Source organism: Bombina bombina, chromosome 2 (genome assembly GCF_027579735.1).
Source record: "Bombina bombina isolate aBomBom1 chromosome 2, aBomBom1.pri, whole genome shotgun sequence".
NCBI lineage: Eukaryota > Metazoa > Chordata > Amphibia > Anura > Bombinatoridae > Bombina > Bombina bombina.
This window is the reverse complement of record NC_069500.1, coordinates 274129876-274149715: the sequence shown is the minus strand read 5'-3', so window position 1 is coordinate 274149715 and position 19840 is coordinate 274129876. Positions and strand designations below refer to the sequence as shown.

The 19840-nt window shown below is 40.5% G+C and overlaps 1 protein-coding gene across 2 annotated transcripts in view; it reads left to right on the top strand.

The window, feature by feature from the left end:
• MCC (MCC regulator of WNT signaling pathway) overlaps positions 1-19840 on the top strand; it is a 1086108-nt gene that overhangs the window by 187373 nt on the left and 878895 nt on the right. For both annotated transcript variants that reach the window (XM_053701549.1, XM_053701547.1), the window contains exon 2: positions 10733-10971. In XM_053701549.1, coding sequence (XP_053557524.1) covers positions 10733-10971 — 239 coding nt within the window. The remainder of the gene's footprint in view (positions 1-10732; positions 10972-19840) is intronic.

The window sequence follows — 19840 nt, the reverse complement described above, 5'->3', positions numbered from 1 at the left end:
TTCGTTCCTTTCGGAACTTCAAGGGTGATCCCGCTTCAGCTTCCCCTGCAGCACAAGAGGGGAATTCTGTCCAATCCAAGTCAGTCTGGAGACCTAACCAGGCTTGGAACAAAGGTAAACAGGCCAAGAATCCTGCTGCTGCCTCTAAGACAGCATGAAGGAGTAGCCCCCGATCCGGGACCGGATCTAGTAGGGGGCAGATTCTCTCTCTTTGCTCAGGCTTGGGCAAGAGATGTTCACAATTCTTGGGCTTTAGAAATTGTGTCCCAAGGATATCTTCTGGACTTCAAAGACTCCCCCCCAAGGGGGAGATTTCTCAATTGTCTGCAAACCAGACAAAGAGAGAGGCGTTCTGTGTAGAAGACCTACATACCATGGGAGTGATTCGCCCAGTTCCAAGAGCGGAACAAGGGCTAGGTTTTTACTCCAACCTGTTTGTGGTTCCCAAAAAAGAGGGAACTTTCAGACCAATCTTGGATCTCAAAATTCTAAACAAATTCCTCAGAGTACCATCTTTCAAGATGGAGACTATTCGGACTATTCTTCCTCTGATCCAGGAGGGTCAATATATGACTACCGTGGACTTAAAGGATGCGTATCTCCACATCCCTATTCACAGAGATCATCATCAATTCCTCAGATTCGCCTTTCTGGACAGGCATTACGAGTTTGTGGCCCTTCCCTTCGGGTTGGCCACGGCTCCCAGAATTTTCACAAAGGTGCTAGGGTCCCTTTTGGCGGTTCTAAGACCGCGGGGTATAGCAGTGGGGCCTTATCTAGACGACATCTTAATTCAGGCGTCGACTTTCCAGCTAGCCAAGTCTCACACAACATCGTGTTGGCTTTTCTGAGATCTCACGGGTGGAAGGTGAACATAAAAAAGAGTTTTCTCGTCCCTCTCACAAGAGTTTCCTTCCTAGGGACTCTGATAGACTCGGTAGAAATGAAAATATTTCTGACAGAGGTCAGAAAATCAAAACTTTTAATCACTTGCCGAGTTCTTCATTCCATTCCTCGGCCATCAGTGGCTCAGTGTATGGAGGTAATCGGACTTATGGTAGCGGCAATGGACTTAGTTTCTTATGCCCGCCTACACCTCAGACCACTGCAACTATGCATGCTCAAACAGTGGAATGGGGATTATGCAGATTTATCTCCTCAACTGCATCTGGACCAAGAGACCAGAGATTCTCTTCTCTGGTGGTTGTCTCAGGACCACCTGTCTCAGGGAATATGTTTCCGCAGGCCAGAGTGGCTCATAGTAACGACAGATGCCAGCCTGCTAGGCTGGGGTGCAGTCTGGAAATCCCTGAAAGCACAGGGCTTATGGTCTCGGGAGGAATCTCGCCTCCCGATAAACATTCTAGTACTGAGAGCGATATTCAATGCGCTTCAGGCGTGGCCTCAGCTAGCTGCGGCCAAATTCATCAGATTTCAGTCGGACAACATCACGACTGTAGCCTATATCAATCATCAAGGAGGAACACGGAGTTCTCTAGTGATGATGGAGGTAACCAAAATTATCCAATGGGCGGAGGATCACTCTTGTCATCTCTCAGGAATCCATATCCCAGGGGTAGAGAACTGGGAGGCGCATTTCCTAAGTCGTCAGACTTTTCATCCGGGCGAGTGGGAGCTCCATCCGGAGGTATTTGCCCAGCTGACTCAGCTATGGGGCACACCAAAATTGGATCTGATGGCGTCCCGACAGAACGCCAAACTTCCGTGTTACGGGTCCAGGTCCCGGGATCCCCAGGCGGTACTGATAGATGCTCTACCAGTGCCCTGGTCCTTCAATCTGGCTTATATATTTCTACCGTTTCCTCTCCTCCCACGTCTGGTTGCCAGAATCAAGCAGGAGAGAGCTTCGGTGATTCTGATAGCGCCTGCATGGCCACGCAGGACTTGGTATGCAGACCTGGTGGACATGTCATCTGTTCCACCGTGGACTCTGCCAGTGAGGCAGGACCTTCTAATCCAAGGTCCGTTCAAGCATCCAAATCTAATTTCTCTGCGTCTGACTGCTTGGAGATTGAACGCCTGATTCTATCAAGGCGTGGTTTCTGAGTCGGTCATTGATACCCTGATTCAGGCTAGAAAGCCTGTCACCAGGAAAATCTATCATAAGATTTGGCGCAAATATCTTTGTTGGTGTGAATCCAAGGGTTACTCATGGAGTAAGATTAGGATTCCTAGAATTTTGTCTTTTCTCCAAGAAGGATTGGAGAAGGGATTATCAGCTAGTTCCTTAAAGGGACAAATATCTGCTTTGTCTATTCTTTTACACAAACGTCTGGCAGATGTCCCAGACGTTCAAGTGTTTAGTCATGCCTTGGTCAGGATCAAGCCTGTATTTAAACCTGTTGCTCCGCCATGGAGCCTAAACTTGGTTCTTAAAGTTCTTCAAGGGGTTCCGTTTGAACCTATGCATTCCATAGATTTTAAGCTTCTATCTTGGAAAGTTTTGTTTTTAGTAGCTATCTCTTCGGCTCAAAGAGTTTCTGAGTTATCTGCTTTACAGTGTGACTCACCTTATCTTATTTTCCATGCAGATAAGGTGGTTTTACGTACCAACCCTGGATTCCTTCCTAAGGTTGTTTCTAATAGGAATATCAATCAGGAAATTGTTGTTCCTTCGGTGTGTCCTAATCCTCCTTCAAAGAAGGAACGTCTGTTGCACAATTTTGATGTGGTTCGTGCTTTAAAGTTCTACTTACAAGCAACCGAAGATTTCCGTCAAACATCTTCATTGTTTGTTGTCTATTCTGGTAAGCGGAGAGGTCAAAAGGCTACGGCTACCTCTCTTTCTTTTTGGCTGCAAAGCATCATCGGAAATGGCTTATGAGACTGCTGGCCATCAGCCTCCTGAAAGAATTACTGCTCATTCTACTAGAGCAGTGGCTTCCACATGGGCTTTTAAAAATGAGGCTTCTGTTGAACAGATTTGTAAGGCGGCGACTTGGTCTTTGCTTCATACTTTTTCCAAATTTTACAAATTCAATTCTTTTGCTTCTTCGGAGGCTATTTTTGGGAGAAAGGTTCTACAAGCAGTGGTGCCTTCCGTTTAAGGAACTTGTCTTGTCCCTCCCTTCATCCGTGTCCTAAAGCTTTGGTATTGGTATCCCACAAGTATGGATGAATCCGTGGACTCGATACATCTTACAAGAGAAAACAGAATTTATGCTTACCTGATAAATTTCTTTCTCTTGTGATGTATCGAGTCCACGGCCCGCCCTGTCTATTTAAGACAGGTAGTATATTTTTATTTAAAAAACTTCAGTCACCACTGCACCCTATAGTTTCTCCTTTTTCTTCCTAGCCTTCGGTCGAATGACTGGGCGGTGGAGCTAAGGGAGGAGCTATATAGACAGATCTGCTGTGGGTGCTCTCTATGCCACTTCCTGTTGGGAAGGAGAATATCCCACAAGTATGGATGAATCCGTGGGCTCGATACATCACAAGAGAAAGAAATTTATCAGGTAAGCATAAATTCTGGGGTTTTTTTATATATTTTTTTAGAGAGTACACAGACATCTTCATACAGACAATTTTTTAAAACTATGATAATACTTAGACATCCCCTTAAAAGACAATAAAGTTTTTATTAGAATGATATTCCCTAATAATGAGCGGTAGCCCAGGATATGGCACTGACTTAAAAGGGGAATGTCAGGGAGAAAGGGCACATAGGACAACTCTTGGACCCAAACTAATATAGAGAACAGAAGGTTATTAACATCAATAGAACATAGTAGAGGTCATAAGTTAGTCACCTACTTTAAGGCTATGGAAAAACTACAATGTAATAACATCTAATCACAAGAAAACAAAAAGTACCATCATCCAAGTTTGACAAAATATTTAAATAGAAGGGAGATGAGATTTCTAACTATATGGCAGTAGTAAAGCATTCCCTATAAGCTAAACATACAAAATATTAAAGAAATTAGCTGCTCTGCCATAGTTTAGACTATATTCTACGTGCCTAAGATCAGCCTATAACTCAAATAACACTTAGTGGATTAGCATGCTAAGAAGAGACTTTACTTTGAGTCAGACAAGACTAGTCTATACACTACCTGTAAAATATTATAAACTGCAGGTCATGATATAAATTGAGAGATTGTAATATAAAGAGAATTAAGGGAGACATCTCTTATAGTATAAGAAAATTAACTACTCCTACTTCGTTAAGTTGTATGTAAGAGAGATATGGTTTCGTAAGATCAGGCAGGCTATGCATGGGTTAGTAAATACTGCCAACCCCTTTGAGACAGGAGTAAGGACATTTGTAAGCCACAAACTAAAGATGAGAACCATAGGGTGAAGTATATAGGCAAATGTAAAAAGTAAATAAGCTAGTATGATCTAATTAGTGCAGCTGTTAATAGTACATTGATGCTTATATGAGATTAAGTGACTTAAAGGGACATAATACTCATATGCTAAATCACTTGAAACTGATGCAGTATAACTGTAAAAAGCTGACAGGAAAATATCACCTGAGCATCTCTATGTAAAAAAGGAAGATATTTTACCTCACAATCTCCTCAGCTCAGCAGAGTAAGTTTTGTGTAAAAAGTTATACTTCACCTGCTCCCAGCTGCAGGTAAAAAAAAAAAATGAAGAAATGAACAGCAGCCAATCAGCATCAGCAGTGTTGAGGTCATGAACTCTTACTGTGATCTCATGAGATTTGACTTAACTCTCATGAGATTTCATAGTAAGCTTCCTTTACCTGATTGGTGAAATAATATGAGAGTTCACGAGGTTCATCCCCTAAGATGTCCCAGGACAGACACACTAAACTGCTGCTTAGAAATCCTTTACAATGGGAGGTGGCTACTGAGGAACTTTTGAGGTAAAATATCTTTCTTTTTTACATAGAGATGTTCAGGTGATATTTTCTAGTCAGCTTTTTACAGCTATGCTGCATCACTTTCAAGTGTTTAAACATTTGGGTATTATGGCCCTTTAATATTAGAACAGCATTTGCATGGGGGAACTATAGAAAACCTATACATATGCTAAAAAAAACATAAGCAAATCTGTCAAGTTTATGAGGCATTGCAATAAGGATATTATATGATTGTTTAGCAGAATATGGCATCTACACTCCCCATCCAAAGAAATGTCCCATATAATAACATAAGCACTCTTGTTCAAAATACAAAAAAATAGTACTTTAAGGTTCAGACATGGGGGCATATTTATCAAGCTCCGTATGGAGCTTGATGCCCCGTGTTTTTGGCGAGCCTGCAGGCTCGCCAGAAACAGCAGTTATGAAGCAGCGGTCACAAAGACCACTGCTCCATAACCTGTCCGCCTGCTCTGAGGCGGCGGACAGAAATCAACCCGATTGAATCTGATCGGGTTGATTGACACCCCCTGCTAGCGGCCGATTGGCCGCAAATCTGCAGGGGGCGGCATTGCACCAGCAGTTCACAAGAACTGCTGGTGCAATGATAAATGCCAACAGCGTATTCTGTCTGCATTTATTGATGTGTGGCGGAAATCATACACTACATCATATCATGTCCATCCGCACTATAATAAATAGAGCCCATGGGCTGTCCACATGCAGTAGTTTCTCAGAGTCTCTCATAAATATATGGTGTCAATCAAAGATTCTAGTGTATTATAGGCATATTACCCATTTCAAACTGCAAGTATTTTTCTATCTCACAACTGCCTGATCCTGTCAGCCTAAAACTAAACTGCTTAGCTATATCCCTTTGTCATATAGCTGATTCACCTGAGCTGGACAAAGGGATAAAGCCAGTTCAAATAGTTGTTAGCTTATACCAGTTTTCCTACTTGTCCCAAAAATGGTGGTACAGCTCCCGACTTTCATACTTGCTTCCCTCAGCAATAGTCCACTATAGAAGTAGGGGTTTTCCGGATTTGAACAATACAGAGCTTGTAGAGACTGAGATGCATGAGAATTTAAGTAGGCTCCGTTGTTAAACCTAATGGTTCTTGTGTTTTTACTGCTACTATCTGCAATCCCACCTTAACGCAAATCAGCCCGAGGGAAGGGAAGTACAGTTGCAAGTTGTAGGAATCTGATGTGGAATTAGGTATAAAGGTGCACACAAAGTCCAGCTGCAAATCGTTTCCTCCACTTGGCAGAAGCACCATACTAGGCAACTTTTTGTTTGGTATCTCAGTGTTAGGCGCGATGCTGCAATTTACTAGAGTATGAAGCAACACATCAAGTTCTTCCTCCCCTGCTTGTCCACTCTTCTCTTGCTCACAAAATAAAAGCGATCCCTCTAAGCCCTAGGTCCTCCGTTCACCGTCCTCATCCAACAGTATATCAGGGGTTGATTCAGTTAGGTATGCTCTTGTTATATGTTCCCCAAGTCTATTAAAGTGATCTGTAAATAGATTTTCAATCCTTCTAAGCAGTGTGAGCGCAAAGGTCGTCATAGCTCCCATCTCTTCTCTCATCCCCTTAACTTAGGGTACAAACAAAAACAAAATATACATATACACCCCTCTAATTTTACAGGGGGGGTGTTGAAGGCCTCTCCTCATGAGGGTTGCCGTAGGCCTCAACGCTCCGGATCGATTAACTTGTGTAGAAATCAGCACATCTGATATATGGAGATTCAGTATGACATGTAGATTTGAAATATCTTAGCAGAAAGAGTAGATGGCCTCACACACTGGAGATAATCAGCAAATTATCTACAGTCCACACAGAGCAACTAATATTGTTACCACTCAAGGTGCTGCCCAGGGACACGCCCCTTCTCTCACTTTTAAAGGGACACTAAACTCATTTTTTTTCTTTCTTAAAGGGCCATAATACCCAAATGTTTAAACACTTGAAAGTGATGCAGCATAGCTGTAAAAAGCTGATTAGAAAATATCACTTGAACATCTCTATGTAAAAAAGAAAGATATTTTACCTCAAAAGTTCCTCAGTAGCCACCTCCCATTGTAAAGGATTTCTAAGCAGCATTTTAGTGTGTTTGTCCTGGGACAACTGAAGGGACTAGCATCGTGCACTCTCATATTATTTCACCAATCAGGTAAAGGAAGCTTACTATGAAATCTCATGAGAGTTAAGTCAAATCTCATGAGATCACAGTAAGAGTTCATGACCTCAGCACTGCTGATGCTGATTGGCTGCTGTTCATTTCTTTTAATTTTTTTACCTGCAGCTGGGAGCAGTTGAGTATAACTTTTTACACAGAACTTACTCTGCTGAGCTGAGGAGATTGTGAGGTAAAATATCTTCCTTTTTTACATAGAGATGCTCAGGTGACATTTTCCTGTCAGCTTTTTACAGTTATACTGCATCAGTTTCAAGTGATTTAGCATATGAGTATTATGTCCCTTTAATTCAGATAGAGCATTCAATTTTAAGCAGCTCTCTAATTTACTCCTAATTATCAAATTTTCTTCATTCTCTTTCTATCTTTATTTAAAAAGCATGAATGTGATGCATAGGAGCCGGCCCATTTTTGGTTGAGAACCTGGGTTATGCTTGCTTATTGGTGGGTAAATGTAAGCCTCCAATAAACAAGTGCTATCCATGGGGATGAACCTAAAATGGGCTGGCTGCTAAGATTTACATTCCTGCTTTTAAAATAAAGATAGCAAGAGAACATATAAAAATTGATAATAAGAGTAAATTAGAAAGTTGCTTAAAATGTCATGCTTTATCTGACTCATGAACTAAAAAAATTGGGTTCAGTGTCCCTTTAACCATACTCCCTTTGTCTTTCTCTCCCTTTCCCTCTCTGGCTTCTTTCTCTCCTCTTATTTCTCTCTCCTTGTCTCTTTCCCGTGTGTCTCACTGTTTTTCTGTCTGCCTTTTTGTACTTCTCATTTTCTCTTTTTCTATCTCTTTCTCCCCCCCCCCCCCCCCCCCCCCCCCACTATCTGACCTGTATGGGACTAAACATGGAGCAACATATGATGATCTAATGATGAAGACTTAACGCAGATAAAATTATATGCTGTTAGGAGTAATGGTATAGCTAAAGAATAATGAAACTGCTACCCTATGTATTGGTGCAGAATAGCTACAGTATGACCATGCTACAAATCTAATCATCTGGAGGAAGCAAACATTGTTCTATGTGGCTATTTATGTAACCCATAAGGCACTAGCTTTCACTGGACAGTGCAGGGCACAATGTAGAGCTATATATTAACCATTTAAAAAAATAACCCAAGCCGATAGAACCCCGCCCCCCCCCCCCCCCCCCGATAACTCCCTGCATACAGTAATGGCTATACATTTACTTACAGGACAGACTTGCTGTGTTTCAGCTTAAATATGTGCTTAGCTGCAGCATGCAGAGGGCAGACATTCCCTCACTTTCACTTAGAGTCTGTGCTGTACACAGTCAAGTCAAGAATACTTTATTAGCATGACATTATTACATGTGCTGCCAAAGTAATATGTTACAATAAAACAGATCAATAACAATTTATAAAGTAGGAGTATAGTGGGTAAATATGATGACAGTTCATTTAATCTGATTGGGGGTTCTGGTCATGTGACAGTCTGCTACATATTTTGCTACTATCCTTGTAGCTTTGTTTTTTTCTCCTAAGAGTATACATAGAGGCCCATTTATCCAGCTCCGTATGGAGCTTGTGGGCCCGTGTTTCTGAGCAGGCTGACAGGAATCGCCACAATTCAACCCGATCGAGTATGATCGGGTTGATTGACACCTCCCCATTGGCCGCGAATCTGCAGAACGCGGCGTTGCACCAGCAGCTCTTGTGAGCATTCAGCGAGGTCTTGCAGACCTGATCCGCACTGTCGCATCAGGTCCGCAACACCTTTGATACATAGGCCTCATAGTCTTTCTTGCTCCGACATCTGTGGGAAGTCTGTTATTTCTTTCATTATTTTTGGGAAGTATTTATCCCTTAAGAGTTTGTATCGTGTACAGTACAAGAGGAAGTGCGCTTCAGTCTCTATGTCCCCGATGTTCAGTGTGCTCTGTGTGAAAGGAGGAGGCGGCATGACCCCTGAACACCCCTTGCTGCAGCATAGGGGCAATTAGAGAAGTCCTGAAAGGCTAATTTATTACTGATATTTTTACAGCTCTGGAGTGACTTGTTGAGATCCGCATGTCCTTGCAAAAGTCTCACTCTGCTTTGCTTCTGTGTTTCTCCCCACCTCCTCCCCCTCAGAGTATTGAAACAATGTATCTTAAAGGAACAGTCTTTCCCATTTACTTTTATCATCAAATTTCCTTTGTTCCCTTGGTATTCTTAGTTGAAACTAAACCTAGGTAGATGCATATGTTAATTTCTAAGCCCTTGAAGGCTGCCTCTTATCACATGCTTTTTTAACACAATACTAAGTGTAAGTCAATAGATAATAAATAGTCACAGTCATGTGATCAGGGGGCTGTCAGAAGATGCCTAGGTACAAGGTAATTACAGAGGTAAAAAGTGTATTAATATAACTGTGTTGGTTATGCTAAACTGGGGAATGGTAAATAAAGGGATTATCTATCTTTTAAACAATAACAATTCTATTGTAGACTGTCCCTTTTAAGCCCGTTTTATTTCTGAAGTAATCCAACCTTGCATTAAAATACTGGCTGCTCTGTTAAATAACAGCCTTGATGCAACCCTAAGTGGCTGCCTATTATGCTTGACTGTAAGGGGCCCATTTAACAAGCTGAGCAGGCGGACAGGAATCACCAGAAATCAACCCGATCGAGGGTTGACACCTCCCTGCTAGCGGCCCATTGGCCGTGAGTCTGCAGGGGGCGGCATTGCACCAGCAGCTCAGATGCAATGCTGAATACGGAGAGCGTATTGCTCTCTGCATTCAGCGAGGTCTTGCGGACTTGATCCGCAGTGTCGGATCAGGTCCGCAAGACCTTTCTTAAATAGGGGCCTATGGGTCAAAATTCCAGAAGGGGGCAACTGCCTCCCCTTGCCCCTCCCTGCTTGGTATCCTTTGTTGAAAAGCATACCTAGATGATCTTTGGAGCAGCAGTGTGTTAATGGAATTTAATGCCTCTTGTAATTGGTTCAGCAGTACTTAAAGTGATACTAAATCCTGGCATTTGTGAAACGCTAGGATTTACCATTGGAACAAATAAAGGGGACTTTCATTCATGAAGTATAAAATACTTCATACTGAAAGCTACTTTTTTTGTTCCAAGCAATCGCTGCACTGAGCTGCTAAGGCAGCCCACTGGCAGAAAGTCCCCTTTATTTGTTCCAATAGTAAATCCTAGCAATTCACAAATGATAGGATTTACCATCCCTTTAAACACATAGTTATATGCGTGTAACGGTACAATAATATAATGCTCTAACACTGCCTGCTTTTACTCTGTAATTGAAATGGGTAAATTGGAGTTTTTCCACCCTAGAGGGACTTGGTTGCATTTTGTGCTGTCCCTAATAGGCAACGCAAAGTGTTAAACAATGCAACATTTGCTAATAAAATGACAGATGTTATAAAGTATTTATTTTGCCTGATTTTTGCAATATGGGAATTTATTTCAGACACCTATCTAAAAATGCCTCTAATGCTGGGTTTCTTGACGTAAATTTTATGGTTCCAGTTGTTCCCTGGCACCTGGGTTTGTGAAGCCTTTTTAAAAGATTAATTACAAAATGGACAAAACCAGGCAATACTTAAAACAAAACATGCCATTGGAAGTATTTGTTGAAGACACACTGATTATTGTATGCCCCAGATTTAATATTAGAAGTTTTGTTTTTGTTTTTTTAGGAACGATTTATTAATGGTTTGTCGCCAACTTAACATGGAGGAGTCAGTGGTTGAAATCATGCATCAACTTGGAGCAGATGAAAGTGGAAAGATATCATTTCAAGATTTTACGAGGTGTCGTATGCAGCTTGTGCGTGAAATACGAAAGGAGGAAGTGGAACTTTCTGATGACTCTTGCAAGAATAAAAAATTGCGAGATAGAATAACCTCCTGGCCAACTGGAAGTGAACAAAGCTTAGGTAGGTGTTAGAAAATGGCATGGTATATGCTGTATTGTACATAGATTGTAATGTAAAATGCATAAAGGGGTACTGAACCCAAATTTTTTCTTTCATGATTCAGATAGCAACTTTCTAATTTACTCCTATTATCAATTTTTCTTCCTTCTCTTGGTTTCTTTATTTGAAAAAGCAGGAGTGTAAGCTTACAAGCCTGCTCATCATTGGTTCAGCACTTTGGTAGCACTTGCTAAATGCAGCCTCCAATTAGCAATCACTATCCAGTGTGCTGAACCAAAAATGGGCCGGGTTGTAAGCTTACATTCCTGCTTTTTCAAATAAAGATACCAAGAGAACAAAGAAAATTGATAATAGTAAATTAGAAAGTTGCTTAAAATGGCATGCTCTATCTGATTCATGTACGAAAATGTTCAATTATTTATTTTGCCCCATTTTTCTGTATTTAAACTCTGAAAACTTGAGGTTTTCCTGAAAACTGAACAAGCACATTTCAGGCTTTACAAATATTGCCTTGCCACATATATCTCCCTAATTTGCAGTCTTGCTATCTTTTCTGTTGATGCTAAACAATGGAGATTTTGTCAAGTCCTCAATAAGGAAAGTGGTGGTTTGATTTATTTTCTACAAAGGTAGCGCAGAGTTGTTGCTAGTTCACATTCACTCTTATTGTGCAATATATATTCTCCTAGACATATATACAAAACCTTCTGTTTTCAAAGTGAAACTACTTTTCCTTATCTCCTAACCAATGGCCTCTTCATTTAACAACAAAAGTGATGGTGCAGGGTTTAAACACTGAGGCCTAGATTTGGAGTTCGGCGGTAAAAGGGCTGTTAACGCTCCGCGGGCTTTTTTCTGGCCGCACCATAAAATTAACTCTGGTATCGAGAGTTCAAACAAATGCTGCGTTAGGCTCCAAAAAAGGAGCGTAGAGCATTTTTACCGCAAAAGCAACTCTCGATACCAGAGTTGCTTACGGACGCGGCCAGCCTCAACAACGTGCTCGTGCACGATTCTCCCATAGGAAACAATGGGGCTGTTTGAGCTGAAAAAAAACCTAACACCTGCAAAAAAGCAGCGTTCAGCTCCTAACACAGCCCCATTGTTTGCTATGGGGAAACACTTCCTACGTCTGCACCTAACACTCTAACATGTACCCCGAGTCTAAACACCCCTAGCCTTACACTTATTAACCCCTAATCTGCCGCCCCCGCTATCGCTGACCCCTGCATATTTTTTTAAACCCCTAATCTGCCGCTCCGTAAACCGCCACCACCTACGTTATCCCTATGTACCCCTAATCTGCTACCCCTAACACCGCCGACCCCTGTATTACATTTATTAACCCCTAACTTGCCCCCCACAACGTCGCCGCCAGCTACTTAAAATAATTAACCCCTAATCTTCCGACCGCAAATCGCCGCCACCTACGTTATCCCTATGTACCCCTAATCTGCTGCCCTAACATCGCCGACCCCTATATTATATTTATTAACCCCTAATCTGCCCCCCTCAACGTCGCCGACACCTGCCTACACTTATTAACCCCTAATCTGCCGAGCGGACCTGAGCGCTACTATAATAAATGTATTAACCCCTAATCCGCCTCACTAACCCTATCATAAATAGTATTAACCCCTAATCTGCCCTCCCTAACATCGCCGACACCTAACTTCAATTATTAACCCCTAATCTGCCGACCGGAGCTCACCGCTATTCTAATAAATGTATTAACCCCTAAAGCTAAGTCTAACCCTAACACTAACACCCCCCTAAGTTAAATATAATTTTTATCTAACGAAATAAATTAACTCTTATTAAATAAATTATTCCTATTTAAAGCTAAATACTTACCTGTAAAATAAATCATAATATAGCTACAATATAAATTATAATTATATTATAGCTATTTTAGGATTAATATTTATTTTACAGGCAACTTTGTTATTATTTTAACCAGGTAAAATAGCTATTAAATAGTTAAGAACTATTTAATAGTTACCTAGTTAAAATAATAACAAATTTACCTGTAAAATAAATCCTAACCTAAGTTATAATTAAACCTAACACTACCCTATCAATAAAATAATTAAATAAACTACCTACAATTACCTACAATTAACCTAACACTACACTATCAATAAATTAATTAAACACAATTCCTACAAATAAATACAATTAAATAAACTAGCTAAAGTACAAAAAATAAAAAAGAACTAAGTTACAGAAAATAAAAAAATATTTACAAACATAAGAAAAATATTACAACAATTTTAAACTAATTACACCTACTCTAAGCCCCCTAATAAAATAACAAAGCCCCCCAAAATAAAAAATTCCCTACCCTATTCTAAATTAAAAAAGTTGCAAGCTCTTTTACCTTACCAGCCCTGAACAGGGCCCTTTGCGGGGCATGCCCCAAGAATTTCAGCTCTTTTGCCTGTAAAAAAAAACATACAATACCCCCCCCCCCCAACATTACAACCCACCACCCACATACCCCTAATCTAACCCAAACCCCCCTTAAATAAACCTAACACTAAGCCCCTGAAGATCTTCCTACCTTGTCTTCACCATCCAGGTATCACCGATCCGTCCTGGCTCCAAGATCTTCATCCAACCCAAGCGGGGGTTGGCGATCCATAATCCGGTCCAGAAGAGGCTCCAAAGTCTTCCTCCTATCCGGCAAGAAGAGGACATCCGGACCGGCAAACATCTTCTCCAAGCGGCATCTTCGATCTTCTTCCATCCGGAGCGAAGCGGCAGGATCCTGAAGACCTCCAGCGCGGAACATCCATCCGGACCGACGACTGAACGACGAATGACTGTTCCTTTAAGGGACGTCATCCAAGATGGCGTCCCTCGAATTCCGATTGGCTGATAGGATTCTATCAGCCAATCGGAATTAAGGTAGGAATTTTCTGATTGGCTGATGGAATCAGCCAATCAGAATCAAGTTCAATCCGATTGGCTGATCCAATCAGCCAATCAGATTGAGCTCGCATTCTATTGGCTGTTCCGATCAGCCAATAGAATGCGAGCTCAATCTGATTGGCTGATTGGATCGGCCAATCGGATTGAACTAGATTCTGATTGGCTGATTCCATCAGCCAATCAGAAAATTCCTACCTTAATTCCGATTGGCTGATAGAATCCTATCAGCCAATCGGAATTCGAGGGACGCCATCTTGGATGACGTCCCTTAAAGGAACAGTCATTCGTCGTTCAGTCGTCGGTCCGGATGGATGTTCCGCGCTGGAGGTCTTCAGGATCCTGCCGCTTCGCTCCGGATGGAAGAAGATCGAAGATGCCGCTTGGAGAAGATGTTTGCCGGTCCGGATGTCCTCTTCTTGCCGGATAGGAGGAAGACTTTGGAGCCTCTTCTGGACCGGATTATGGATCGCCAACCCCCGCTTGGGTTGGATGAAGATCTTGGAGCCAGGACGGATCGGTGATACCTGGATGGTGAAGACAAGGTAGGAAGATCTTCAGGGGCTTAGTGTTAGGTTTATTTAAGGGGGGTTTGGGTTAGATTAGGGGTATGTGGGTGGTGGGTTGTAATGTTGGGGGGGGGTATTGTATGTTTTTTTTTACAGGCAAAAGAGCTGAAATTCTTGGGGCATGCCCCGCAAAGGGCCCTGTTCAGGGCTGGTAAGGTAAAAGAGCTTGTAACTTTTTTAATTTAGAATAGGGTAGGGAATTTTTTATTTTGGGGGGCTTTGTTATTTTATTAGGGGGCTTAGAGTAGGTGTAATTAGTTTAAAATTGTTGTAATATTTTTCTTATGTTTGTAAATATTTTTTTATTTTCTGTAACTTAGTTCTTTTTTATTTTTTGTACTTTAGCTAGTTTATTTAATTGTATTTATTTGTAGGAATTGTGTTTAATTAATTTATTGATAGTGTAGTGTTAGGTTAATTGTAGGTAATTGTAGGTAGTTTATTTAATTATTTTATTGATAGGGTAGTGTTAGGTTTAATTATAACTTAGGTTAGGATTTATTTTACAGGTAAATTTGTTATTATTTTAACTAGGTAACTATTAAATAGTTCTTAACTATTTAATAGCTATTTTACCTGGTTAAAATAATAACAAAGTTGCCTGTAAAATAAATATTAATCCTAAAATAGCTATAATATAATTATAATTTATATTGTAGCTATATTATGATTTATTTTACAGGTAAGTATTTAGCTTTAAATAGGAATAATTTATTTAATAAGAGTTAATTTATTTCGTTAGATAAAAATTATATTTAACTTAGGGAGGTGTTAGTGTTAGGGTTAGACTTAGCTTTAGGGGTTAATACATTTATTAGAATAGCGGTGAGCTCCGGTCGGCAGATTAGGGGTTAATAATTGAAGTTAGGTGTCGGCGATGTTAGGGAGGGCAGATTAGGGGTTAATACTATTTATGATAGGGTTAGTGAGGCGGATTAGGGGTTAATACATTTATTATAGTAGCGCTCAGGTCCGATCGGCAGATTAGGGTTTAATAAGTGTAGGCAGGTGTCGGCGACGTTGAGGGGGGCAGATTAGGGGTTAATAAATATAATATAGGGGTCGGCGATGTTAGGGCAGCAGATTAGGGGTACATAGGGATAACATAGGTGGCGGCGATTTGCGGTCGGAAGATTAGGGGTTAATTATTTTAAGTAGCTGGCGGCGACGTTGTGGGGGGCAAGTTAGGGGTTAATAAATGTAATACAGGGGTCGGCGGGGTTAGGGGCAGCAGATTAGGGGTACATAAGTATAACGTAGGTGACGGTCGGCAGATTAGGGGTTAAAAATTTTAATCGAGTGGCGGCGGTGTGGGGGGACCTCGGTTTAGGGGTACATAGGTAGTTTATGGGTGTTAGTGTACTTTAGGGTACAGTAGTTAAGAGCTTTATAAACCGGCGTTAGCCAGAAAGCTCTTAACTCCTGCTATTTTCAGGCGGCTGGAATCTTGTCGTTAGAGCTCTAACGCTCACTTCAGAAACGACTCTAAATACCAGCGTTAGAAAGATCCCATTGAAAAGATAGGCTACGCAAATGGCGTAGGGGGATCTGCGGTATGGAAAAGTCGCGGCTGAAAAGTGAGCGTTAGACCCTTTAATCACTGACTCCAAATACCAGCGGGCGGCCAAAACCAGCGTTAGGAGCCTCTAACGCTGGTTTTGACGGCTACCGCCGAACTCCAAATCTAGGCCTGAATTTCTATTATGGCAGTATTTATATATGATAGATAAAAATATATTAACAACTATGAAGTATGTTGCAGACAAGGATTTAACCCCTTCAGGAATGGGAATTTTAGAGAAAACCCTGCCCAAAAGTAGAAAAGATTTTTTTAGCAGTTTTGCTATCACTCCATTTAAACAGAAAAAGAGCCTTCTTTTTTTTTTTTTTTTACCTATCAAAACGGTGTATCTATATATATATATATATATATATATATATATATATATATATATATATATATATATATATATATAATCATCCAAATACCAGCATAACCCACCACTTGACAACCGCCTGGGTGCAAACTTGAAATGAAGTATACCAAACCAAAAAAGGTGCACTCTCAGGTCTTTTTTAGTGAAGTGTATATATATATATATATATATATATATATATATATATAACCCAAGGTATTGATCTCGGCCCACCTTTTCGCTGCCAAATGCGATCATATTAAAAATATCATTAATGTTTTCACAAACTTTGGGTTTCTCACTAAAATTATTTACATACCGCTTGTGCAAGCATGACACAAATAGTTGTAAAAGCTTCTCTGGGATCCCATTTGTTCAGAAATAGCAGACATGCATGGCTTTGAAAATGCTTCTTGGTAATATAAGGCCACTAATTGCAGCTGCGCACCACACTTTTAATATTCCTGGCAGTGAAGGGGTTATTCAGGTAGATTGTAAGGTAAGTTATAGCTGTAGTATAGAAATCACCCTCCCATTTGACACCTCCCGCCCCCTGATCCCTACCTAATTCCTCCCAAACAGCTCTGTGCATGTAGTAGACACTACTATAAAGAAGAATATGCACAGATAGTGATCTAAAAATACAGTATAAAACCTTTTAAAAACTTCCTTAGAAGCTCGCAGTTTAGAACTATTGATGAGTTTAGACTAGGAAACCCACTGAAATGGGCTGAGAAAACAGGAAGAGTAGACTCTTGCCCACCTCCAGTGCATATGAAAAGACACATTACACAAACAGGAGAATGCAGGAGTCTGTAGACCTGGGTCTACATCTGATACATTTGGGCTTGGTTAGGATTCTGAAAATCAGCATAATGTTATTAAAAAAAATAAGCAAAACTATGAATTGTTACAAAACACTCACAGATGGGCTATATAAATCGACCATCTACAATACATTTATGCAAACAAAAATCTATTGTACAGTGTCCCCTTAAAGGGACATGCCAGCCACATTTTTTCTTTTATGATTTAGAAAGAGAATGCAATTTTAAACATCTTTCTAATTTACTTATATTATCTAATTTGTTTTATTCTCTTGATATTCTTTGATGAAAAGCATATCTAGATATGCTCACTAGCTGCTGATTGGTTGCTGCACATAGAAGCATTGTGTGATTGGCTCACCATGTGCATTGCTTTTTCTTCAACTAAGGATATTTAAAAAATGAAGCAAAATAAATAATGGAAGTAAATTAAAATGTTGTTTAAATTTCTATTCTCTATCTGAATCATGAAAGAAAGATTTTGGGTTTAGTGGCCCTTTAAGGGTAGCAAGTTTAAAAACTGTCCTTGCCATATACACAACAAAACTCTTTATGCTACATGAACGCTGAATCTTTTTTTAAGTTTAGGACATTTAAGTATGGGCTTTAATATTACTGTTAAAAAAGAAAAAAAAATTGTATTTTAATTGTATTTTAGCCTTTGACTTTCACAATAAGTGTTGGACCCTTTTTTTTGCTAAGCTATAATGACTCAATACAATACTGCATAGTCACTTTGCCTTTGACAGTCAATTAATCCATATGTCTGTTGGTGCCTGGTGAGGTACTTGAAAGTATACAGAAGACAGGACCTCCTGAGCAAGTAAAGCAAAGTCAACTTTATATCTAACATTTCTATAATTTCTAAAATCATTATAAACATTAAACTGAATTAAGTACAGTTACAAGAAAAAGCTTGTGAACCCTTTGGAAGTACCTGGATTTCTGCATTGTCACAATTATAGACAAACATAATCTGACTAAACTAATAACACACAGTTGCACTTTTCAGTTTTTTTATTAAAGACATTGGGGTCGATTTAGCAAGGGCCGAATGGCCCCTGTTTCCTTCCTAAGATAGGGAGAGTCCACAGCTTCATTCCTTACTGTTGGGAAATACAACACCTGGCCACCAGGAGGAGGCAAAGACACCCCAGCCAAAGGCTTAAATATCCCTTCCACTTCCTCATTATCCCAGTCATTTTTTGCCATTCGTTACGTTAGGAGGTGACAGAGAAGTGTCAGATTCGCAGAGTCCTGAAAAGGGTATCTGCCCTTTGAGATAGGACTGGAGTTTTAAGTAGTCATGTCAACCTCTCAGTGAGAGTATTGATGAAAAAAAGTCTGGAGATACAGGGAAAGTTTTTCTGCAAAACCATCCAGACTACTGCTAACAGCTCCTAAGCAATCAGTGTTGACGAGTTTCACTGCCTGCTTTCTCACACTCAAGTCCATGGCGGGAGCGTTGCTATAAGACTGTCACACTTGAGAGGCTGTGTCCTGTTCCACAGCATGGATCCTGGAGGTAAGATCGTTTTAATTTTTACACATAAAACTCTATAACAGGGTCAAAGTGTGGCTCCTTTATACCCTGATAGGATCCAGGGTTAATATCCTCTGAAGGGGGTTTATTGAACAGTTGGGTTTAATTAATCAGTGTATTAATTATTTACATGCTGCTTTGTGTGATTTTTTTCCAAGGCTGATAGACTGTGTGTTTTTGGTTGGAACAAACAGGTTTTACTTGTTGCACAGTTCCTTTTACTTGCTGTACTTGTGTCAGGGTGCCAGGAATCAGACTGAGACGAGAAGTGCAAAAATAATCACACCTTTATTAAAAGCAAAAAATAATAAAAAGTCCACAAGTCAAATAACAAGCCAGGAGTCAAAACCAGAGCTGGTAGTTAGATGAGCCGAGTCAGGAGCCAAAGCGAATAGTCAGACGAGCCGGAATCAGGAACAAGGAAAACAGCAAAGTCAGGAACAAGCCAGAGATCAGGAACCAGGAAGGACGTCAGGTAGCCAGGTAATACACAGGAACTCTCACAAACAGGACTGAGACAACGCAAAGGCAAAGCATACTGAACAGAGGCCCTTTAAATAATAATTGATGAGATCACAATTCTGAGACTGCATCCTGTCTCACATGGATGATGCACACCAGTCTGGCCATAAAAGGAAGTGCAGGCATGTGGTGGCAGTGTGAGAAAGTTAAAAAGTTATGGGATTTAACCTCAGCATTTTTAAGTACTATTCTTGAGACTGAGATCGACTTATCCCCAGAACAAGCTTTGTTACAAAAAGACACCACAAATTGATAGCAATGATATGTACTGTAGTAAGGATCTCAATAGCGAGATTTTGGAGGGTAGATTCCCCCACATTTGATTATGTCAAGAAGAGAATTGACTATCATTATAATATGGCCAGTGCCTCAGCAGCTATACTGAAACCAATTTATCCAACAATGGGAACCCTATATAATGTATATGGAAAAGGGAAATAGAGCTAGAACCTTAACCAATTAAATAACACCCAAAACTATGGTATTAAGGAATATAGACCTGAGCTTGAAAAGGTTTAGACTACTGAGATGGAAGGCTAGAGTTTGTCCCTCGGGATCTAA